This window comes from Sceloporus undulatus, chromosome 5, assembly GCF_019175285.1.
Source record: "Sceloporus undulatus isolate JIND9_A2432 ecotype Alabama chromosome 5, SceUnd_v1.1, whole genome shotgun sequence".
Taxonomy (NCBI): Eukaryota; Metazoa; Chordata; class Lepidosauria; order Squamata; family Phrynosomatidae; genus Sceloporus; species Sceloporus undulatus.
In genome coordinates this window covers 99,068,425-99,092,546 of record NC_056526.1, presented here as the reverse complement: position 1 = coordinate 99,092,546, position 24,122 = coordinate 99,068,425, and the positions used below count along the sequence as shown (strand labels likewise).

Sequence of the window (24,122 nt, the reverse complement as noted above, 5' to 3'; positions counted from 1 at the left end):
ATATATTTGCTCCCTCCCAGAAGGCATCTGACTCCATCCTGGCCTCTGAGGTAGTGAAAGGTAGGCCCAACACCTTCCCTAATCGATCCTAACCAGAGTAAGAAGAAGGGCCCTCCCTCCAGTCCATCTGCCATGGTCCAGGCCTCCGAGGGAGAGAAGATCTGCTGGACTTTTCTCCTTCCCCACTACCATTCCCTTCTCCCTTTGTGTCTTGTCTCTTTAGATTGTAAGCCTGAGGGCAGGGAAATGTCTAATTAACAATTTGTAAGCCATTCTGATAGCCTTGGCTGAAGAGCAGGGTATAAATAAATATTATTATTATATTATTATTATTGTCATCAGTATACTGATAACACCCTGCCCCATGTCTCCAGATGATTTCTCCCAGCAGTTTCATATTGAATAACATCGGGGACAGGATGGCACCCTAAGGGATGCCACAATTAAGCTTTGTTTTTGAAGAGCAACTGTCCCTGAGCATCACCCTCTGGAATCTGCCCGAGAGGAAGGAACGGAAGCACTGCAAAGCAGTGCCTCCAATTCCTACCTCTCTCATGTGTTCCAAGAGAATATCGTGATCTCTTGTATCAATGCCGCTGAGAGGTCTAGAAGCACCAACAGGGTCACGCTCCCTCTGTCAATGCTTAGACAAAGGTCACCAGTTAAGGCGACCATGACAGTCTCCACCCCATATCCAGTCCTGAAGCCAGTTTGAAATGGATCCAGAAAATCAGCTTCATCCAAGACCACTTGGAGCTGAAGAGTGACAGCCCTCTTGATCACCTTGCTCAAAAATGGCAGATGGGATGCAGGCCTATAATTTTTCATGTCCAGGGGGTCCAGGGAAGGTTTTTTCAGAAGTGGTCTAACGGCCACTTCTTTTAAAGCAGATGATACATGATACATGATAAGGGAGGCGTTGATGACACCTAAGAAATTATTATTATTATTATTATTATTATTATTAACCTTTATTTATAAAACGCTGTAAATTTACACAGCGCTGTACATACAATCTTTTTAATTAGACGGTTCCCTGCCCTCAGGCTTACAATCTAAAAAGACATGACATAAAAGGAGAGGGAAAGATGCTGGGGCTAGTAGGCTAATACATATAAAGTACATAGCAATACAGGAAATGGTTCGATAAAACAGGCATCAAAAGAACATCAAATAGCAAGCGACAATTATGCCATCTATATCTCAAAATCCAAAGTTATAACCTTCCCTTCTTGTCATTTTATATAATCTATAAAAGGTCCTATGTCTCTAAAAGATTTCCATTGTGTTCCTCCTAATTAGATCAGTAAATGCATCCATTTCCATGGTTTCCATCATGTAAACTATTTTGAGAGTTGTTGGCTGAATGCCACAGAAGTGGTCCACAAAGTTCAGTCCCAGCTCCTATCCTATGTTGTGCTCTGCACCAGTTAGAGATGTAGTCCTCAGCTAACAGCAGCTGAAGTAGAATGGAGCAGGAGTGGCCTCTTGGAAACAGAGGGATCCTCATTCATAGGTCTAATATGATTGGCTGAGTTCCTTCTCCAGCCAGCCCTGTCACTTTCTCAAAGCGCTATGCTTCCAGAAGGGAATGACGTCAAGAAAAACTGGGGCTGGAGCTGAGGGTCTCTGCAGCCTAGGAGCCAGTTTCTTCACTCCTCATGTGTGTCTTGTATGGGGAAGGCACAGGGGAAGGTCAGCTAATACTGCAGGAAGTATCTGAAATGCCCATGTGTGTCTGATTTGACAACAGTGCACGTGAAAATGAGCTATGGTCTTAATAAAGTGCAAGCTAACCATGAGTCAACAGTGATGCAGCAGCCAAAAAATGCAATTTCAGACAGGAGTATTGTGTCCAGACTGAGGGAAGTACCAGTATCACTCTATTTTGCTTTGGTCAGACTTCACCTGGAATTCTCTGAGCACCACAGTTCAGGAAGGATATTAACAAGCTGAAACATGTTTCAAAGGTCAGCAAACCAAGCCCTATGAGGAATGGCTTAGACAGGTTGGTATTCTTAGCTTGGAGAAGAGAAGACTAAGAGGTTGGCTGATGTTCCCGTACTACATCATTTGCTCTGTTTTTAGTAGGCAGAGCACTTCAGAGAAGACAAAGCAAATAAAGTACTGGCCAGTTCTGCCTTCTCTGTTTCTTCTTCATATTATTATTATTTAGATTGTAAGCCTGAAGGCAGGGAACTGTCTAATTAAAAATAATAATTGAGGAGGGAGCTAAGTTGTTTTCTGCTGCTCCAGAGACTAGGACCCAGAGAATGAATGCAAGCTACAGGAAAAGAGATTCCACCTCAACATTAGGAGGAACTTCCTGACAGTAAGGGCTGTTTGACAGTGGAACACATTCCCTCGGAGTGTAGTGGAGTCTCCTTCCTTGGAGTTCCTTAAACAAAGGCTGCATTTGATTAGATTAGATTTCCTGCATGGCAGGGGGGTTGGATGGTCCTTGCGGTCTCTTCCAACTCTGTGATTTTATGATTTTTGACAAAGAAATTGTCTGCAAAGGAAGTGAGGAATTTTTTGGATCTTACATTCTTTGCAGAGTTTGACTCCCAACAAACATTAGTTATATGTCCTAAAAAGGTACATTCCAAGACATCAGTTTGGCTCAGAGGTCTGTGGTTGACCCCCACAATGATGTCACTGTTGTCTCCCTCCTCTTTTTTACCCAAATGGTCTTGTTCACTTTCAGTATTCTTTAGAATTCTTCTTGTTCTTACTAGGCCACATCCTTCAACAGGTGAGATATATGAAGAAATAACCTGTGCCCCAAGATCATTCAACTTCCTCCACTGATCCTCACATGCCTTGCAGTATGCTGAAGGATATATCTTCAAGTATCATTTGTTCCCATATAGATTAGCTCAGCCAAAGAATGAACCTTGACTTCAAAAACAAGCTCACCTTCTGTCATTCTTATACTGCCTTTGCTTTAAAGATGGATTAATAAAAGGGCTTATAGTTGTTTGTTGTTCTTGTCTAAGGCAGACCTGTATGTAAAGATAATTTTTCTTGAAGAAAAAAAGCCACCTCTTTGTTACTGACTTTTTGGGTGCCCCCCCCCCCAGTCTTGAATATTCACTACAGTTGCTTTGAGCTCTCTTCTGGCTTTGATTGTCTCCTCATAACTAGGTTAGCACCAATTTGTAGGACAAGGATATTAGACATCTCCCTCTGTCTGCACTTGTATCCAGCCCCTAGCATTGCTAGAGTTGCAGGGTGAAAAACACAATTGGCTGCACATCTTTTGGTGCTATTTCCCACATTACAGTTTATTTATCAGGGAAGGTCAACTATAAGTCCTTCTTATGCCAAAAAAGGAACTGCCAAATAAGAATGTCCCCTTTTTGTTCACTGATTAGTCAGGGTCTCTTTGCCCTTACAGTGAACCTCAGCACAAATGCCTTGGAAGGGTTCTATAGGGCTGAGCAGAACTTTGGACAGTGGCCACAGACAGAGATAATGGAAGTAAGTAAATGTTGCTGTTGGCTGGTTTATGTGCATCTTTATAGTCTGAAAACTAAAAACAACCAGATGACATTCTGTTTTCCCAGATCATTCAATGGCAATTCCCAGCATCTTTTTGTTCCCACCAGAGGGTAGTGTTGTTGTTTTTTAACCCCTCCAGGATAGATCACCTCCCAAAAAAATATTGAAGGGATTGTATGTTCTCAGTACTGGGGGCAGTTGTTGTTGTTGTGTGCCTTCAAGTTGTTTCCAACTTTTGGCAACCCTAAAGTGACCTTATCATGGGATTTTCTTGGCAAGATTTGTTCCAAGGGAGTTTGGTTTTGCCTTCCTCTGAAGCTGAGAGAGTGTGACTTGCCCAGGATCATGCAGATCATGGTGAGCGGAGATTTACAGCATGCTGGCTCTGCATTCTTCCTTAGAATTACTTAATCTGTATTTGCTCTGAATAAATATTAGATGAATTGCATTTTTTACATGTACTGCTTTCCCTACAGAAATGTATTTTGTTCTGAAAATTCTTGAAGACATGTGTGAAGTAAAGGCAAACTCCACCACCACTAAAACACTAAAAACACTAAAAAGCACTAAACACTAAAAAAACCTTACCATTTTAATAGTCTTTAGTTCATTTCCTGGCTTAATTTTTCGAGCGTAACCTCCCTGGATCACAGCCATTGAAATTCCAATGAAGAAAAACATCTTCCCTTGTTCCATGCTAAATAAAAAATGGGGGATGAGGAGCCAAAAAAGAACAGAAGGGCATGCTTCAGCCAAGTTTTTGAAGTAAGGCAAAAACAAACAAACAAACCTTGCAACATCCCACCCCACCACTCAGCAGCCCCCAGGGCCCCACTCCCCACCCTAATGAAGACTTATTAGGGCAATGTCCTCAGGGCAATCCCAGGTCAACAAGAAAAACAACAACAGCAGTATGGATTGTTCCTGTTTTCCAATATGGCACTTTACAAAGCAAAAGATTTATATAAAACAGAGAAACCGGATGCCTTTTCTTCTCAAAATTATTACACATTCATTCCTTCACAGGAAAATCCTTCACAGACATAACTAACTCAACCATTCTACTTGAGTTACAGCTACTGTGTTACAAGTAAAACTATTATCTATCACAAATTATCTTTATGAATAATAAGGATGCAAGGAAGTTACATTCCAAAAGTAATGTAATGAGTAGAAATGAAATTATTTTACTGGTGTCATGAGTAACAGCTTCTTACTTTCATTTTACTTATAAAGGATATTTTCTTGTAACAAAGTAAACATCAGCACAGTGAACAATGTAACATGTTACTCTTTCACACAGTAACAAGTAAGACAACCAGTTACTTATCAAACACTAATAAGTAACTGTAACAATATACTCTTAAAAAGTAACAAACTCTCAAAGAAATTTTCCCCTTGAAATTCATTAGACATAGTAATCATAAATTAGTACTGCTATTGTTCTGCAAAACAAGATAATTTTACTTCTTAGAGATTAATTATTTCCTGTGAATTTGTCATACTGATTAAGAGACCCAAATCTCTACCCTGTCCAGGAGTGTGTTCAGATGAAATATGAATATGTTAAGACTTATAAAAATAGTAGAAATCTGAGGAACAAGTAAAGATTCTAAAAAAATCTTAAAACCCAGTATAAATCCCTCTTAAAAGAAAAGAAAAAAGCAGCATTGCAGGAGACCTGGCAGAAGCTTATCCATTCAGTAAAAATGAGAGATTCAGCTCTTTTCTGGCAGGTCATGGAAGGGATGGGAAAATAACTTTAAGTGATTCAATTAATTGAGAGGTTTCTTGGACTGAAACTAGTGGCCATCTCTGTACTTGTTCCAGATCGATTTGGTTCTCATTCACAGTATTAACTGGGTCTACCTATAGCTCTCTGAAAAATTCCTCCCAAGCATGAATTGGGACCTGATTTGATGGAGGAGACAATTAATAAGGCCCCAGATGCAGATTGTGTAATACCTGAAATTATCAAAAAGAACTCAAGCTGGTGGGCACCTATATTAGCATCACTGTTTTCATTTATAGATCAAACTGGTTATATCCCAAGGCACTGGAGATCAGCAATAATCGCCCCAATTTACAAAAATGGTAATAAGAAGGAGCCACGTAATTATAGACCTATAAGTCTTCTGAGTGTGGTCAGCAAGTTGTATGCTAAACATCTAAATCTTTTATATTATTCCATTTTAATTTTATGTTTATTGTGTATCACTTGAAGTTTACTGTTACACTTTGTATTTGTTTTGCATCTTTTTAAATTTTGCTGGTCATTGACCAAATAAACATATTCATTCATTCTAGCCTGCACTCTTATGAAGATAAACTGACTGCTTTGTAAGGGAACTATCAGCTCATTCTAGACTAGCACAAATTAAATGGGAATTCAGATCAGGAGCTGTAAAACAGAATTGCAGCAAGAAAATGATTTGTATTATTGAAAGTAATCCTACAGCTGGCATTATCCAGAAAGCAGTTTGCACTTAAGATGACAACAACTGCTTTCTTCCAAAGAAAGAGTAACATTTCCTGAATTTTACACAGGGGTGAGAACTGAGTATTATATATAACAAAGCACACCTGAGCAAATACAAATACAGAACTGTCTTTGTACTGGCTTCTTTTATGGCTTGTGTCCTTTGCTCACAAAATAAATACCATATAAAATACCTGCTGAATTGGAAGTGCTGATGAACAAGAAAACCCAGAGTGTATTCCAGGCCAGAGAAGATGAAAAGGTACAGGAAGTACACCAAACCTAGGGTCTTGAGATCTGTCAAAATAATAAAATAATAAAGTCCCACTTGTAGTAATTACAAAGATTGGCATGCAGTGTCAAGCCAACAGCATGCAAGTACAAGGATTCTAAAACCGACAATTTCTATAGTTTACTAACTCCATGCCAGGTGCTAGTTGTGGAGAGCAGGAGCAAAACTAAAATCAAAAGGTGCTGTGCTCCTGTGGAAGACATAATCCTTGCTTGTCTCATTATGAATTATGATTAGCAAATTAGGTGACCGCCACAGCAACGTAAACTCTCCCACCCCCTTGTTCATTTGCCATATTTTCAATGATTTTGAGTGAATTCTCTATTATTATTATCATTAGTAGTAGTAGTATTTGTACTTATACCCCACTTTCTAGAAATGCTCTCAGAGCAGTTTACAAATTTTTAATTTGACAGCCAGCAATCTCAGCCAGTTTATCCCACAATTGCATTTGAAAAGATCTATGGCCTGTTCTGTTCCAACTATTTCCTCTTTTTTTCTTAGGATGCTTCAAGGTCAAATGTGGGCCCAGCTCTTTTTTGTAGGGAGACACCCATATGCAGCTGCAGGTCATGTATCTTTTCTTCTTCTGTGCTTGTGGGGAGAGGGAACTAGTTTATTCGTCTATTTACCTTTGAAGGGATAGCTGTGTCTGTATATACATGTTTGATCTGGTGCAGTCATTTGCCTATTTGGTGTTGGGTATGTTTTTTTTATTTTCTGGGGTACTTTTGTTGGTTTCCTAGGGCAAAAGCTGTTCATAATATCAACAGTATTCTTTCACTAATCAATAAACTAATCAGTATTCTTTCTTTCTGAGTATTTTGTTGCATTTTTGTGTGGTTTGGTACTCAAATCCAATGTCTCCTTTACATTCAATTTCTTGGAAAATTTACCTATCCTTTGTAACTAAGCAGGCCACTATATGACAGCCATTTTGTACTGATGTCCATAACTATTCTTCACATTTCCAAATGTGGCCATAATCCTAAAAAGTTAAGAGATCCCTGGTGAAGTCATGGTGCATGGGTTTCACACAAAAAGAAAAGCAAAAGAAGGAAGGATCCTGCATTCTTAAAGGTGGCTCCCAAGTTTCACTCCATTATTTTAAATGAACAAGTTAATACCTCAACTGAACCTCAAAGAAATGAGTTCTAGGCACAACTTGTAAAAAGCCTCACTTCTGAATTTAATTCTGTACAATCACCCTGCCTCATACAAATAATATTATGGTCTTTACAGAAGATATCTTCAATGTGTAGCCCTCCTATGTTTCTCCACTGTTTCTCCCATCTTTTTGTTAAAAACAAAACAAAAGATTTATTAAGGAGAAAATGATGAAACATTTTCTTTTGAACAGATCCCATGCTTTTTGATTGGTAACCATTTGAAGCACTGAGAAAGTGATCAGTGTCATAACGCATACAATTTTTCCTGAAATAATGTGCAAAAAGTGTTGTATAACTTAAACTTATCTCTTCCCCCACCCCCAGTAAAATGCCAAGAAAATACAGATCTACAAATAACTTTATGAAAGGGCGAGTCTGTACTGCAGAGAAAGGTAAAGGAAAAAGCACAATAAAATAAAATAAAATAAAATAAAACAGGAAATACTCAAGCAATTTAATATGAAAACAAAGGTTAAAGACTTGCTCTCTTTTGAAAGTGGTTCCATTCTTTGGCTTACAGCAGAAAACTGAAACAAGGCGAGAGGACTGATCAAATGAGCTGCTGACTGAAAACCAGAGATCACAGAGGACACCTAAAAGAGAAGAAAAATATATCAAAGCTGAAGGGATCTCTCTCTCTCTCTCTCTCTCTCTCTCTCTCACACACATACACACACACGACTTGCCGGCATTCCAATCTTCAGATTTAGATTCTGAATTTAAAAAAATAATAATCATGGAATGGTATCTGGGGTATTGCGTGAACATATGGGAATTCACAGGAGAAAAAAGTCCTATGTCCTCTGAAGTGACTGGGTACCGAAAAATAATCTTCTTTCACCCACATACACCTAGAACCAGAAACACAGATATTCATATGAGCATTATATTGTAGGGTAATCTTCCAGATGGAAAGCTAAATGCTGAAGAAAATGTCAGCTAATGAAGGGCTATTCATTGTGCCAGCCATTCTAGACAACCACAGCATGTCACTTGGATGTTGAAGTGGTCCTTAGAAGTGAATTTCCCACATGTAGTGTGCTGTCTCCTGGCTCTCTTATGCACTACCTACCATAGAAGTAACATTAGAAAATGTATGGCTTTTTAAATAACCAAACTGGGCTTCTTGTGGTGTACCATGCTACTTATACATATACTTATACCTTTAGAAGCTATGATATCTTAGCATTACAACATCATCACATCTTGTACTATATTTTACTGGTTTACTTGCCACAGACTGCCAGAATGAGCATCTCCCCCTGAACTCAACTGGCTTTTCGTGAATTGCTAGATTTATCCCTGGCATGCATTGTACTGAAACTGCTGAACAATTTTAGCCCACATGTAAAGGCAACCAGTTTATCAATGATCCTATGCATCATTCATTTCCCTATGGCTAAAACACAACTGACACAAATCTCTTCAGTTGCTCATTTGTCCTCTGAAGTAGCAGCTCCTTAAGATGGGATAGATGCCACATCCAAAGTTTCATGAAGCCCATACTACACTCCTGCCCAGAGCAGAAGGGCAATGTATATCTTCAGTGCAAGGGGCTTCCATATTGACATTGGTATGGTTCTGTTCATTCTGTGTTCTGAATAAACACTGGCGGGTTCCACACCACCAAAAAGTATGTGCTCGGCACGTACTAGGGTTAGGAAGGGGCACGTACAAAATGGCAACGCCCTATACACAGGGGTGCCGCCATTGTGACGTAGCGGACACTTAGCCATTGGCGCTTTGCGGCGTCAGTTCCGCATCGTAAAAAGAATCCACTTTTTGCGGGTTCTTTTTGCTGCGCCAGGGAATTGCGCTGTGGTTCCCTGGTGCAGCAACCACGGGTGCCGGCAGAGCGCCCTTTTTGGGTGCTCGGTAAAACGCCACTATGAATCTTTACCTGTTTAACAAATTATGTGGCAAAAATGCTTTTGCAGGAATGTTTTCAAAAATTTTAAGAACTATTCTTTCATTTGCATCCCTCTTTAGTCCAGGCTGTTCCTGAATTGGAGCCCATGTCTCCAACTGCATCATGTCCATGACACATTGGGCTTGGTAAGGCAATTGCCTCAGGTGACAAGGCACCAGGAGTGGTAAATGTATCACTCCCACACTACACTGACAGGGCCTCTCACCCCAAGCTCCTGACAATGCTCACTCTCTTCTGACCCAGGAGGAGGAGGACACTGATACTGTAGCAGTATCCTTTCTCCGATCAGTCGGGGATGGATACTGCTGCATCCTGCCAACTTCTGTGTGAATCCTCTTGCTAGGATGGGGGAAACATCACAATCACCAAATTATCCTCCTTTAATGGAACAACATGTGGGCTGCTGTGTAAAGGGGAAATTCTTTCCTTCCTGTCTCAAATGGTAAAATAGCTTTGGCACACCGCAAACTACCTGTATAAGACTTTCCAGCACTACATCTTTCCAGCAAAACGTCCTTCCTCTCATAAGCTCAGACAAATCTTGCTTTGTCTTGGACAGAATCAAATGAGCGCACACTAGTGTTCTCCCCACAGCAGGATGGGGTTATTTCTCATGTGACTTCTAGTACTAAATTAGTGTGCTCCAACAAGGAAAAGGCAATTTTCTATGTAAGATAATCCTACTCTGTAAGGAAAAGAGTAGTCCAATTTGATAGGACAAAAAACCTAACTTTTAACTATTCAGCATGAACCTGGCTTGTTTCTACAAACCACAGTAAAGATTAACCATAATTTAGGATTCAGAATACACATTGAAATGCAGTTAACCTATAATAGGATTGGAAAGTCCCAGTCTCTTCTTGACATGCTGGCCAAGGTGAGAAGGAACCAATACAGGGGATAATTAGGGCCTGAAACAGATGGGCCAAAAGGTCTGTAGTTGGACCGTATTGGGAATGTGGGGTTTAGATGACGCGCACACCCCAAACCGTGAGGAAGCTATGCCTAAGGCAGCCCAAACCCAGCTGCAAAAGGAGATTTTATCCGCTCCTTGCCATGATCTGTTGGACCGCAGCAGCGGGTGGCCTTGGGACCACTGTGTCTCGTTGCCACCGTCCCGCAGTGATCGGGATGAGAGCAGCCTTTGGCTGCTTCTTTTGCCTCATTTGCTCAAGGCTCAGGTTTGTTCCCATTAAGATAAACCATGGCTTATAAAAATATTAAAATAGAATCATTATTTCTCACCAAGGGTCTTCCCTAGGAGAGGAGGAACAGTCATTTAATTTTGCTTGCCCTTCCTCTGCTTCTCTGATAATCCATACTAGGCGACTGTATTGTTATTTGAATATGGTAACATGCATTGTCTAGGCTGTTTTAAAAATGGCTACCTCTTTTTTGTAAAGATCAGAATAAACTTAGTGAGATTTTTTAAAAATTTGAAATATACTATCTGAAGGTTCATTTCACATAAAGCTGAGAAAACACATATTTCACATAAGGTTCAGAAAATACAATTTTCCTTCTAGTAAGGTAAGGACAGGTTGCATACCTGTAACAGTATTTCTTCGAGTGGTCATCTGTGAATATGTACAAATGGGTTGTACGGCGCCTGCGCAGTGCTGCTCTGAAAAGTTCTAGAATCACTGGGCAAAGTTCACTTTGCAACTTTTAGCAACTTTTTGGCAGTAGCTCCGTCCATCTCTTATAAACCCCTTGCGTTCCTGCTCTTTCTCCAGTTCTGAAATTTATGCCGCGCAAGCGACATCAGAATGAGTCAATGAAGGTACGCACATCATCTGTTGGAGAAGAAGAGCCAGGTTGGAAAAATTCCTGGGGTGACTGATGACCAGCGTCATCCGAAGAGTCAGTCTCCACACGAGACCCTCGAGGGACATCGTGTTGAGAGCCGTCCTGGTCAGAGTTGGAGATATCAGCCTCCTCAAGTGGATGATACTGAGCAGTGGCGTCAGCAGAAGATCGAGTGGGCGTTGGTACTGTACGACTGGGCGTCAGTACCGGGACCTCTCAGGGAATCGGTGTGGTCTTGGGCAGGGGCGCTGGTTTAGGCTTCGAAGCTGACAGATCCAGATGCCGATGGGCGGAGTTGTGGCTGATGGAGATATACAGTGGGGCCTCCGCATACGCGGCCTTTTTATAAGCGGCTTTGAGCGTACGCGCTCAAGCCGCTGGGCCTGCGCGGGGCAGAAGGGGCGGCGCGTCCCATTCAGTTGAATGGGCGCGCGTTCCCGTTGCGCCCCGCGCGCGCCTGTTGCGCCCCGTGCACCTCCGTGCCGCCATGCACGAGCCCCATTGTTTACAACGGGGCTCGAGCATAGGCGGAAATCGCCATATGCAGCGGGATCCGGAATGGATCCCCCACGTATGGCAAGGTTCCACTGTAATACTTGTCTGTCTCACTGTCGCAGAACATGCCTGAGTCCTCGTGGTGATGCTGGCACTGAGGTTGGTGTATCTCCCCTTGATAGACCACCGTGCGTGGAACCGGTGTTGGAGACTGACAGCCATCCAGAGAACCTGAGCAAGGAGACACAGTTGGCAAAATCTCAACCTCGTTGTCGGAGATTTGGTAAAAGGTCAAGGTCACTGGTGGGGAAGAGATCAAGGTCAAGGCAGGTGCAGCCTGGATGCGAGGAGGCTCGGGATCAACCGGTACCGGCAGGACTTTCGTGGGATCCAAGGAGGCTCAACGCTTAGAAGCGGGTTCAGAGATGGTCCAGTCCTTGGACACGGCTCGGTGCTTGGAAGCCGAATGGGAGCTCTCTGGGGTCTCTGTGCGCCGCCCTCTTAGAATGAGAGGAGACATGAGGGGAGGCTTCGCCAGAATCTGAAGATGAATCTTTGAAGATTTAGAGGCAGAACCCTTCAGGGAGCTCGAATCCTTATAGACTTAAACGCTCTTCTTTGAACCCAAGTCCTTGTGTTTGGACCTGTCCTTCTTGGAAGACTTCGATCTGGACTTTTCGATAGCTCCTTTGGGTCCAGCGTCCCCTTTTGGGACAGTGGCACTAGGCTCAGCACTGGAGCTCTGGGCCACAACAGTCACCACTGTAGGTAACGACTCGGAGGCTGCTGGAGCAGAAGCGGAAAGCAGGCATCAGCACCTGTTGCTACAGGGCAGCATTTAGGCAGGAATCCTTGTTCTTTCTTGCCTGCGGTGTCAAAGACTTGCAAAGCACGCAGGTCTTAGGATTATGAGCCTCACTTGGCTGGGGATCTTGCTGCCGCAGACGTCGCACTTCTTAAAGGGAGCTGGAGACATCGGAGCCGAATTGGTGTTCAAGTCCGTAGTCAAATGGCACTCCGAGAATGGTCAACAAAACAAGGAGGGAGTGAAATCGAGAATGGTCAAGCAGTCTGAGTCAAAGTCCAGTGATTACAAGCGAATAACAAGCAGCAAAGTTCCAGAAGCAGCTAAAGCGGCAGAAAGAAGAAACTGGGGAAAGAGCAGGAACGCAAAAGGCTTATAAGGGATGGGCGGAGCTACCGCCAAAAAGTTGCTAAAAGTTGCAAAGTGAACTTTGCCCAGTGATTCTAGAAGTTCTCGGAGCAGCACTGTGCAGGCGCAGTACAGCCCATTTGTATGATTCGCAGAGACCACGAAGAATTACCATTATTGTGAAAATCTGTTCCAACTGATAGATGTTATATTTGTTAATGTTTAGTTATTCTGAACTGTCCTTAATCTAAATATTAATAATAATTATAACTTTTAAATTCACATGCCACATTTTCCATATCTAGACATCACTGATCTTGTGTGAGCTACATGACATCAGGATGTGTGGCCATACTTCTGATATTATGCCAACCCTCTTGACATCCTAGGTTTTCTGCTAACTATAATGCCAATTACAGTTTCCAGCTTTGCTCCATCCTTGTCCTGCCTAGGCAGGGAAAATGAGGAAGGAACAAAGCTGTACATAAACAGAGGCACTAACTGCAAGAACATTCCCTGGGTCTATAGCATACTTTCTTCTCCCACATTTTCCACTACTATGAAGGATAGAACATGGGTGCAACAGGGTCCAAGCACAAGTTGAAGGATCAATCCTGGAAACCTTGCATGCTCTGCATTTCCCCCGCATCAGTGAATATGCAGTGCAGGCAAAGCTCCCATTGTTATCTGTAATTAGAGATTGGAAATGACCATGAGGATTCTTGCTGTACATTGCCTACCTTCCTCATTGGAAGGACAAATGGAACAAGAGGGAATCCCCACTCTGATTTCCAATTTCTATTTGCAGATAAGAAGATCCTCTCCTCTGGCAGAATGTATGGGTGGGAACTACAAAGGTAGCATTTGGAGAAGTAGCAGGGCATCCTTGGGCATTTCTTTGTTCAGTTCCTAATAATTTAAATGGAGCACTGAAGGAGAAAGTCCCAATTAATGTTGCTTCTCACTTCCAGACAAAAGGCATAAGGCCCCTGAAAATATGATACAAACAATTGGGGTAGGTAATAGTTAAAAATAGTGTCATACTCTCCCTTCCTCGTTGCTTTTTGTTCTGGCTGTTTTTTGTATTCAGAAAATATTACCCGTTTTTCTTTTGAGAGTGTCTCCGGCAACAAGATGAAGATGAAAGCCAATTCAGTAACTGCAAACACCACAGCAAAGATGGCAGCATGAACATAGAAGATTTCTCCTTTCTCTTTCTCCATAGCGAGGTATGCTCCAAGCATCGGACCAAGGGTAAAACCCAAGGAGAAAGCTACACCAATCATTGCCTAGGAAAACACAGTTAATATTTATTAACATCTCTGTCCAGCTTCTTCAACCTAAAAAAGTCTGAAGCGGCACAAGATGTCTGAGGCATTACTATCCCTCCATCCCCTTTTTCATATGCTTTTCTGTTCAGTGTTCCAATTCAGCAGCAAACATATGGTAGCACCTCCTAGCAATGCCTGATAGGAGGGGTCGGCAACCTCTGGCCCGGCGAGGTGGCAGGACCGGCCCCAGCCTGGTCCTGCTGCCGATTGCCGCCAACACCAGGCCTGCGGGGGAGGGAAGGAACGGGGTGGGGGTCCTCCTCCTCCTTCCTTCTCTTCCCGCAGCTGCCAGGCACCCGCGGGCAGGGCAGGAAGGGGGCGGGGGTCCTCCTGCCCCTTCCCTCCCTTCCTGCGGCTGCCAGGCTCTGGCTCTGTCTGGCTTTGGCTCTGTATTGCTCTGTCTGGCTCTGGCTCTGTCTGGCTCTGGCTCTGTGTGGCTCTGTGGCTCTATCTGGCTCTGTGGCTCTGGCTGGCTCTGTGGCTCTGGCTGGCTCTGGCTCTGTCTGGCTCTGTGGCTCTATCTGGCTCTGTCTGACTGACTCTGGCTCTGTAACTGAAAAAGAAAGAAAGAAGCATATCTATACAATCATAGCCACATATCAGTAAAGTATAACAAGTAACACAATTTATAACATTTGTACTGCAATAATTTATGATAAAGATTCTAATTAAGGGGAGGAAAGCTGCTCTCATATCCATTATTCACTAAAAAAAATATGTTGTTTGGCCCAAAGCCAGAGTGGCTATGACTGAAGTGTACTAGTCCCTTTCCTCCAGATTCTGGGGATAATGACACCCAGTGATACCAGATCAGTTTGAAGCAACTTGCTGGACTATTTGGTGATAACTGATAAATGCCCAAGCTCATGTCAATTTGTATCTTATCCAAGACCATTCTTTCTTTTGAAAGCATTCAACTGTACTATTTGTTTAAAGGTGAAGTCCCACTCCACAAATATGGCTGATTAAAGACTAAAGAGCAGAGAACTTTAAAGGCAAAACTCATACCATTCACTCACCATGCCTTTGCTTCGAGCTTTTGGACTTTGCAAGTCAGCAATTATGGCAGTGGAAAGACTGACATTCCCTTTGCTTATTCCACCAATGACTCTAGAGAAAAGAAACAGCTCAAAGCTCCTGGAAATGGCCCATAGGGAATATGATGCTATCAGACCAATCTACAGATGGAAGAAAGGTATTTTTATTACTCGAGAGAGTCAAGCCAGTGTCATTGTAAAATCATTTTCTGAACAGGATGATACATAGAAAGTACTGAAATTCTTGGTTCACTTCACTTTGGGAGCATGTTTTACAAACAGAGAGTTGAACTAGAACTTGAATGGTAAATGGTAAATATTTGTCCATAGCTCTGTCTGAACCAAGACCTCCAGAGGTAAATATAGGCCGGTTACACACTGGCACTTTAGTGCGTGATGAGCACGCACTAGGATTACAAATCCTAGTGCGTGCCCGTCACGCACTAAACGGCGGCGGCCCTTCCATATGGCCGCTGCTGTGAGGATGTCACGGCCGCGCCGCCTCTAGATGGGGTGGTGCGGACGTGACGTCCTCAATCCGCGGCAGGGCGCCTTGGGCACTCTTTCCGCGGACCAGGAAGGAGCTCCGTTTTGGAGCTCCTTCCTGGTCCGCAGCGCCGCTTTGCTTCGCTGGGTGCAGCCTTCAGACGGCTGCGTCCAGCGAAGCAAGGGAGAAACCTTTCTCCCCCTCTCCGCCACCGCGGGGTGTCCTTGGGGCTTCAAGCCCCAAGGACACCCCTTTTCAGGCTGTGGGGAAGCGGCGTATGGCTGCTTCCCCGCAGCCCGAAAAGCAGCGGATCGGGGCCTCAGCGGCTGCCGGTGTACCCGCTGAAGCCCCGATACTCCGGGGAAAGGGGCGGGTCCAGACCGCCCCAAATGGGCAGTCTATAACCTGTCATTGTTTCCAGGATCTCCAGATATGAATACTTTTCACTGCTGTTTTCCAACAGAACAGATCAAGGCCAAGCAAAGCAAAACAAAACAAATTAAATCATGTTCCTGTAACTATATTTAAAGATATGAACATGATGTTTAATTTAAGAGATGCTGAGAATTTAGACTGTTAGAATATGGAAATATAAGTTTACCTATAAATATTAGACACAAACTCAACCTGACTAATACGACCTAAACTATTCAAATAACTGGGATCACTCTAGGGTTGTTACAATATAATAATAAATTATTTATTTATAGCCCGCCCAGTCACATGGAATCAGGGCAGGTTATAACAGTGGAAATACATCAAATTTACAATAAAATTCAGAATTAAATCCATAACTAACCCCTTTTTCCAGATCTAAAACAACAGTGTTAAAATAATCACAATATATTACAGTAAAAATTGAGGGAGAATTGGACAGAGAAAAAGAGGTGCCAACGACAATCATTGATATTCGTATTCATATTCAAATTCATATTCGACTTCATATTCAGGGAGGGGAAGCTAAGTTGGGAAGGCCTGCTGGAAGAGATTTGTCTTGTTGGTTGTAAAGTCTTGTCTAACCTGGTAGCCACCAAGTGATTTTTATTACAACTCTCAGCATTCCTAATCATTTGGCATATTGGCTGGGGTTGATGGGAGTCAATGCCTTTTGGAGGACACTATACAGAACATTTTTTGTTCCCGTCCGACATACCACTGACAACAACATGACTGGTCTTCTCCCAAAGTAATCAGAAGCAGCACCAGTGAGTGGAGAGGCAAAGAACTGAAGCATAGAAAAGATTGATCCAATTAAACCTGGAAAAGATTGAAAATTAAATACATTATCAAGAGCAATCCTTAAATCTCAGCCATACTTAAAGTCACATACTACAGTATTTCAATGTATACTTAAAATGTAAGCATAGCTCTTAAAAATTTCAAGTATAAATGCAAGAAATGCATACACTAAAGCACCGTGACTGCCACTATCTTTTGGCGGATATTAACATTCCCAAACATTTGAGAGTAAGGGCTTCTGTAATGTATTATGCCTTAAGAACTTTGTAAAATTATTCAGTTTGTACATTCATTGAAAAAAATAATATTGAGGCCTGTTTTCCAGAATATTATTAGAATTTTTGACTCTTATTTAACCAGTCTCAGATGACTGGTGGTTGAGCAGGGGAGCATATGGTGCTCCCCCTGCAGCCCATCCACCCTATCTTCATCTCATGGAGTTGGAAAAGCTAAGACACTGCAGTGAGGCTGGTAGACTCTCACAGGGTTCAATTGCTTTTATTCTAAATTATATGCTTCCATACAGGTTGTGTTCTTCAAACAAATCTAGCTATAAAAAATCCAGTAGCATGAACACTGCTCACTTCATCAGATGTAGGCCAAGCTACTGCTTTTAAAGCAGTCCTATATGGGAACTTCATTCATACCTCCAAATAAAACACTGTTGTATTTCCTTTCAGGAGGCACACCAATCATTTCACTGAACCAGTCCACCCCATGTTGCAATGTCATGTAGAAACCATCCTGTCAAAGAGAAATAGTGCACACAGGTGGGAGGAATCATAGGGTGAAACCAGGAGAGACATTTAAGCAGAGGTGAGGGATCAGTAATTATTCCTCTGTCCCACACACAGTTGACTTTCATCACCACACTGAAATCCCCCCTCACATTGGTCACTTCACTGTACATGTTCAAATCAAATCAAAACTTTATTGCTTTTGACCAAAGGTCATTGCACAGCACAGCAATATAACAATACATGTAACAACATAACACTATAAAAAATACATGTAAATTATATCTAAAATATGGGTATCTCTGGTATAGAATTTCTAAACAATTTCTAAACAATTATGCATTAAATTTTTGTCAAATATAGTCATCACCTTTACAGTTTATGGCTATCCCTGTTATATACTTATTCCTGATTTTTTTAGCTGCTAAGGCAAACAAAGGCGCGTTACAGACCGCCCCTTTGGGGTGGCCTGTAGGCGCACCTTTCCCCGCCGGATCGGGGCCTCAGCGTTCAGAGCGGCAGCCGCTGAGGCCCCGATCTGCTGCTTTCCGGGCTGCGGGGAAGCGGCAAAAGGCCCCTTCCCCGCAGCCTGGAAAGGGGTGTCCTTGGGGCTTCAAGCCCCAAGGACACCCCACAGCGGCGGGGAGAAGGAGAAAGGGGCCGTTTGGCCCCTTTCTCCTTTGGTCCGCTGGGCGCAGCCAGGGGCCTTTTGCCGCTTCCCCGCAGCCCGGAAAGCAGCAGATCGGGGCCTCAGCGGCTGCCGCTCTGAACGCTGAGGCCCCGATCCGGCGGGGAAAGGTGCGCCTACAGGCCACCCCAAAGGGGCGGTCTGTAACGCGCCTTTGTTTGCCTTACAGCTAAAAAAATCAGGAATAAGTATATAACAGGGATAGCCATAAACTGTAAAGGTGATGACTATATTTGACAAAATTTAATGCATAATTGTTTAGAAATTGTTTAGAAATCTATACCAGAGATACCCATATTTTAGATATAATTACATGTATTTTATAGTGTTATGTTGTTACATGTATTGTTATATTGCGGTGCTGTGCAATGACCTTTGGTCAAAAGCAATAAAGTTTTGATTTGATTTGAACAGTACATAAGTGACCAATGGGAGGGGGGATTTCATTGTGGTGGAAAGTCAACTGTGTGTGGGACAGAGGATATAATAACTGATCCCTCACCTCTGCTTAAATGTCTCTCCTGGTTCACCCATGATCCCCCACCTGTGTGCACTATTTCTCTTTGACAGGATGGTTTCTACATGACATTGCAACATGGGTGGTGACTGGTTCAGTGAAATGATTGGTGTGCCTCCTGAAAGGAAATACAACAGTGTTTTATTTGGAGGTATGAAATGAAGTTCCCATATAGGACTGCTTTAAAAGCATAGCTTGGCCTACCTGATGAAGTGAGCATGTGTTCATGCACTGGATTTTTAGCTAGATTTGTTTGAAGAACACAACCTGTATGGAAGCATATAATTTAGAATAAAAGCAATTGAACCCTGTGAGAGTACCCAGCCTCACTGCAGTGTCTTAGCTTTTCCAACTCCATGAGAGAAGATAGGGTGGATGGGCTGCAGGGGGAGCACCATATGCTCCCCTGCTCAACCACCAGTCATCTGAGACTGGTTAAATAAGAGTCAAAAATTCTAAAATATTCTGGAAAACAGGCCTCAATATTATTTTTTTAAATGAATGTACAAACTGAATAATTTACAACAAAGTTCTTAAGGCATAATACATTACAGAAGCCCTTACTCTCAAATGTTTGGGAATGTTAATATCCGCCAAAAGATAGTGGCAGTCACGGTGCTTTAGTGTATGCATTTCTTGCATTTATACTTGAAATTTTTAAGAGCAATGCTACATTTTAAGTATACATTGAAAACTGTAGTATGTGACTTTAAGTATGTGAGATTAAGGATTGCTCTGATAATGTATTTAATTTTCAATCTTTCCAGGTTTAATTGGATCAATCTTTTCTATGCTTCAGTTCTTTGCTCTCCACTCACTGGTGCTGCTTCTGATTACTTTGGAGAAGACCAGTCATGTTGTTGTCAGTGGTATGTGCGGACGGGAACAAAAAATGTTCTGTATAGTGTCCTCCAAAAGGCATTGACTCCCATAAACCCCAGCCAATAGCCAAATGATGGAGATGCTGAGAGTTGTAATAAAAATCACTTGGTGGCTACCAGGTAGACAAGACTTTACAACCAACAGACAAATCTCTTCCAGCAGGCCCCCAACTTAGCTTCCCCCCCTGAATATGAAGTCGAATATGAATTTGAATATGAATACGAATATCAATGATTGTCGTTGGCACCTCTTTTTCTCTGTCCTTCTCCCCCTCAATTTTACTGTAATATATTGTGATATTTTAACACTGTTGTTTTAGATCTGGAAAAGGGGTTAGTTATGGATTTAATTCTGAATTTTATTGTAAATTTGATGTATTTCCACTGTTATAACCTGCCCTGATTCCATGTGAGACTGGGTGGGCTATAAATAATAATTTATTATTATATTGTAACAACCCTAGAGTGATCCCTTATTTGAATAGTTTAGGTCGATTAGTCAGGTTGAGTTTGTGTCTAATATTTATAGGTAAACTTAATTTCCATATTCTCAACAGTCTAAATTCTCAGCATCTCTTAAATTAAACATCATGTTCATATCTTTAAATAAGTTACAGGAACATGATTTAATTTGTTTTGTTTTGCTTTGCTTGGCCTTGACTGTTGCTGTGGAAAACAGCAGTGAAAAGTATTCATATCTGGAGATCCTGGAACAATGACAGGTTATAGACTGCCCATTTGGGGGCGTCTGGACCCGCCCCTTTCCCCGGAGTATCGGGGCTTCAGCGGGTACACCGGCAGCCGTGAGGCCCCGATCCGCTGCTTTTCGGGCTGCGGGGAAGCAGCCATAGCCGCTCCCCACAGCCTGAAAAGGGGTGTCCTTGGGGCTTGAAGCCCCAAGGACACCCCGCGGCGGCGGAAAGGGGGAGAAAGGTTTTCTCCCTTGCTTCGCTGGACGCAGCCGTCGAGAGGCTGCACCCAGCGAAGCAAAGCGGCGCTGCGGACCGGAAGGAGCTCCAAAACGGAGCTCCTTCCTGGTCCGCGGAAAGAGTGCCCAAGGCGCCCTGCCGCGATTGAGGACGTCACGTCCGCACCACCCATCAGAGCGGCGCGGCCGTGACATCCTCACGGCAGCGGCCATATGGAAGGGCCCGCCGCCGTTTAGTGCGTGACGGCACGCACTAGGATTTGTAACCTAGTGCGTGCTCATCACGCACAAAGTGCCGGTGTGTAACCGGCCTATATTACCTCTGGAGTTCTTGGTTCAGACAAGCATGGACAAATATTTACCATTTACCATTCAAGTTCTAGTTCAACTCTCTGTTTTGTAAAACATGCTCCCAAAGTGAAGTGAACCAAGAATTTCAGTACTTTTCTATGTATCATCCTGTTCAGAAATGATTTTAACATGACACTGGCTGACTCTCTCGAGTAATAAAAATACCTTTCTTCCATCTGTAGATGGTCTGAAGCATCATATTCCCTATGGGCCATTTCCAGGAGCTTTGAGCTGTTTCTTTCTCAGAGTCATTGGTGGAATAAGCAAAGGGAATGTCAGTCTTTCCACGCCATAATGCTGACTGCACAGTCCAAAAGCTCGAAGCAAAGGCATGGTGAGTGAATGGTATGAGTTTTGCCTTTAAAGTTCTCGCTCTTTAGTCTTAATCAGCCATATTGTGGAGTGGGACTTCACCTTTAAACAAATAGTACAGTTGAAGCTTTCAAAAGAAAGAATGGTCTTGGATAAGATACAAATGACATGAGCTTGGGCATTTATCAGTTTATCACCAATAGTCCAGCAAGTTGCTTCAAACTGATCTGGTATCATGGGTGTCATTATCCCCAGAATCTGGAGGAAAGGGACTAGTACACTTCAGTACAGCCACTCCTGGCTTTGGCCAAACAACATATTTTTTTTAGTGAATAATGGATATGAGAGCAGCTTTCCTCCCCTTAATTAGAATCTTATCATAAATTATTGCAGTACAAATGTTATAATTGTGTTACTTGTTATACTTTACTGATATGTGGCATGATTGTATAGATATGCTTCTTTCTTTCTTTTCAGTTACAGAGCCAGAGTCAGTCAGACAGAGCAGATAAGCCCAGAGCCAGACGAGCCCAGAGCCAGCCAGAGCCACAGAGCCAGCCAGAGCCACAGAGCCAGCCAGAGCCACAGAGCCAGATAGAGCCACAGAGCCACACAGAGCCAGAGCCAGACAGAGCCAGAGCCGACAGAGCAATACAGAGCCAAAGCCAACAGAGCCAGAGCCTGCAGCCGCAGGAAGGGAGGGAAGGGGCAGGAGGACCCCGCCCCCTTCCTGCCCTGCCCGCGGGTGCCTGGCAGCCGCGGAAGAGAAGAAGAGGAGGAGGAGGACCCCCACCCGTTCCTTCCCTCCCCGCAGGCCTGGTGTTGGCGGCAATCGGCAGCAGGACCAGGCTGGGGCCGGTCCTGCCACCTCGCCGGGCCAGAGGTTGCCGACCCCCTATCAGGCATTGCTAGGAGGTGCTACCATATGTTTGCTGCTGAATTGGAACAACTGAACAGAAAAGCATAGAGAAAAGGGGATGGAGGGATAGTAATGCCTCAGACATCTTGTGCCGCTTCAGACTTTTTAGGTTGAAGAAGCTGGACAGAGATGTTAATAAATATTACGTGTTTTCCTAGGCAATGATTGGTGTAGCTTTCTCCTTGGGTTTTACCCTTGGTCCGATGCTTGGAGCATACCTCGCATGGAGAAAGAGAAGGAGAAATCTTCTATGTTCATGCTGCCATCTTTGCTGTTGTGTTTGCAGTTACTGAATTGGCTTTCATCTTCATCTTGTTGCCGGAGACACTCTCAAAAGAAAAACGGGTAATATTTTCTAAATACAAAACAGCCAGAACAAAAGCAAAGCGAGGAGGGAGAGTATGACACATTTTTAACTATTACCTACCCCAATTGTTTGTACATATTTTCAGGGGCCTTATGCCTTTGTCTGGAAGTGAGAAGCAACATTAATTGGGACTTCTCCTTCAGTGCTCCATTTAAATTATAGGAACGGAACAAAGAAATGCCCAAGGATGGCCCTGCACTTCTCCAAATGCTACCTTTGTAGTCCACCCATACATTCTGCCAGAGGAAAGGATCTTCTTATCTGCAAATAGAAATTGGAAATCAGAGTGGGGATTCCTCTTGTTCCATTTGTCCTTCCAATGAGGAAAGTAGGCATGTCAGCAAGAATCCTCATGGTCATTTCCAATCTCTAATTACAGATAACAATGGAGCTTTGCCTGCACTGCATATTCACTGATGCGGGGGAAAGCAGAGCATGCAAGGTTTCCAGGATGATCCTTCAACTTGTGCTTGGACCCTGTTGCACCCATGTTCTATCCTTCATAGTAGTGGAAAAGTGGGAGAAGAGAAGTATGCTAGAGACCCAGGAATGTTCTTGCAGTTAGTGCCTCTGTTTAAGACGCTTGTTCCTTCCTCTTCCCTGCCTAGGCAGGACAGGATGGGGAGCAAAGCTGGAAACTGTAATTGGCATTATAGTTAGCAGAAACCTAGGATGTCAAGAGGGTTGGCATAATAAGCAAAGTAGGGCCACACATCCTGGATGTCATGTAGCTCACACAAGATCAGTGATGGTCTAGATATGGAAAATGTGGCATGTAATTTAAAAGTTATAATGATTATTAATATTTAGAAGGACAGTTCAGAATAACTAACATTAACAAATATAACATCTATCAGTTGGAACAGATTTTCACAATAAGTGGTAATTCTTCGTGGTCTCTGCGAATCATAACAAATGGGCTGTACTGCGCCTGCACAGTGCTGCTCCGAGAACTTCTAGAATCACTGGGCAAAGTTCACTTTGCAACTTTTAGCAACTTTTTGGCGGTAGCGCCGCCATCCCTATAAGCCTTTGCGTTCCTGCTCTTCCTCCCATTTCGTTTCTTCTCTTCTGCCGCGCTTTAGCTGCTTCTGGAACTTTGCTGCTTGTTATTCGCTTGTTTACACTGGACTTTGACTCAGACTGCTTGACCATTCTCGATTTCACTCCCTCCTTGTTTTGTTGACCATTCTCGAGTGCCATTTGACACGGACTTGAACACCAATTCGGCCCGATGTCTCCAGCTCCCTTTAAGAAGTGCGACGTCTGCGGCAGCAAGATCCCCACCAAGACCCGCACTACCTTGTCTACTCTGTCTTGGTGAGGCTCATAATCCTAAGACCTGCGTGCTTTGCAAGTCTTTGACACCGCAGGCAAGAAAAACAAGGATTCTGCCAAAAGCGTGCCCTGTAGCAACAGGCGCTGAGGCCTGCTTTCCCGCTTCTGTGCTCCAGCAGCCTCCGAGTCGTTACCTACAGTGGTGACTGTGTTGTGGCC

General features: G+C 43.2%; 1 protein-coding gene across 4 annotated transcripts in view; it reads right to left on the bottom strand.

Annotated features, from left to right (window-relative positions):
- The window catches only part of MFSD10 (major facilitator superfamily domain containing 10), a 49,186-nt gene that overhangs the window by 14,198 nt on the left and 10,866 nt on the right, over positions 1-24,122 (bottom strand). For all 4 annotated transcript variants that reach the window (XR_006104236.1, XM_042470164.1, XM_042470162.1 and 1 more), the window contains 7 exons: positions 17,573-17,669; positions 16,840-16,943; positions 15,182-15,340; positions 13,932-14,120; positions 7,929-8,037; positions 6,178-6,280; positions 4,093-4,201 (listed from right to left, as the gene is read on the bottom strand). Coding sequence is in view for 3 of the 4 variants with exons in the window: in XM_042470164.1 (XP_042326098.1) it covers positions 4,093-4,201; positions 6,178-6,280; positions 7,929-8,037; positions 13,932-14,120; positions 15,182-15,340; positions 16,840-16,943; positions 17,573-17,669 (870 nt within the window). In the remaining variant the exon portion in view is untranslated. The remainder of the gene's footprint in view (positions 1-4,092; positions 4,202-6,177; positions 6,281-7,928; positions 8,038-13,931; positions 14,121-15,181; positions 15,341-16,839; positions 16,944-17,572; positions 17,670-24,122) is intronic.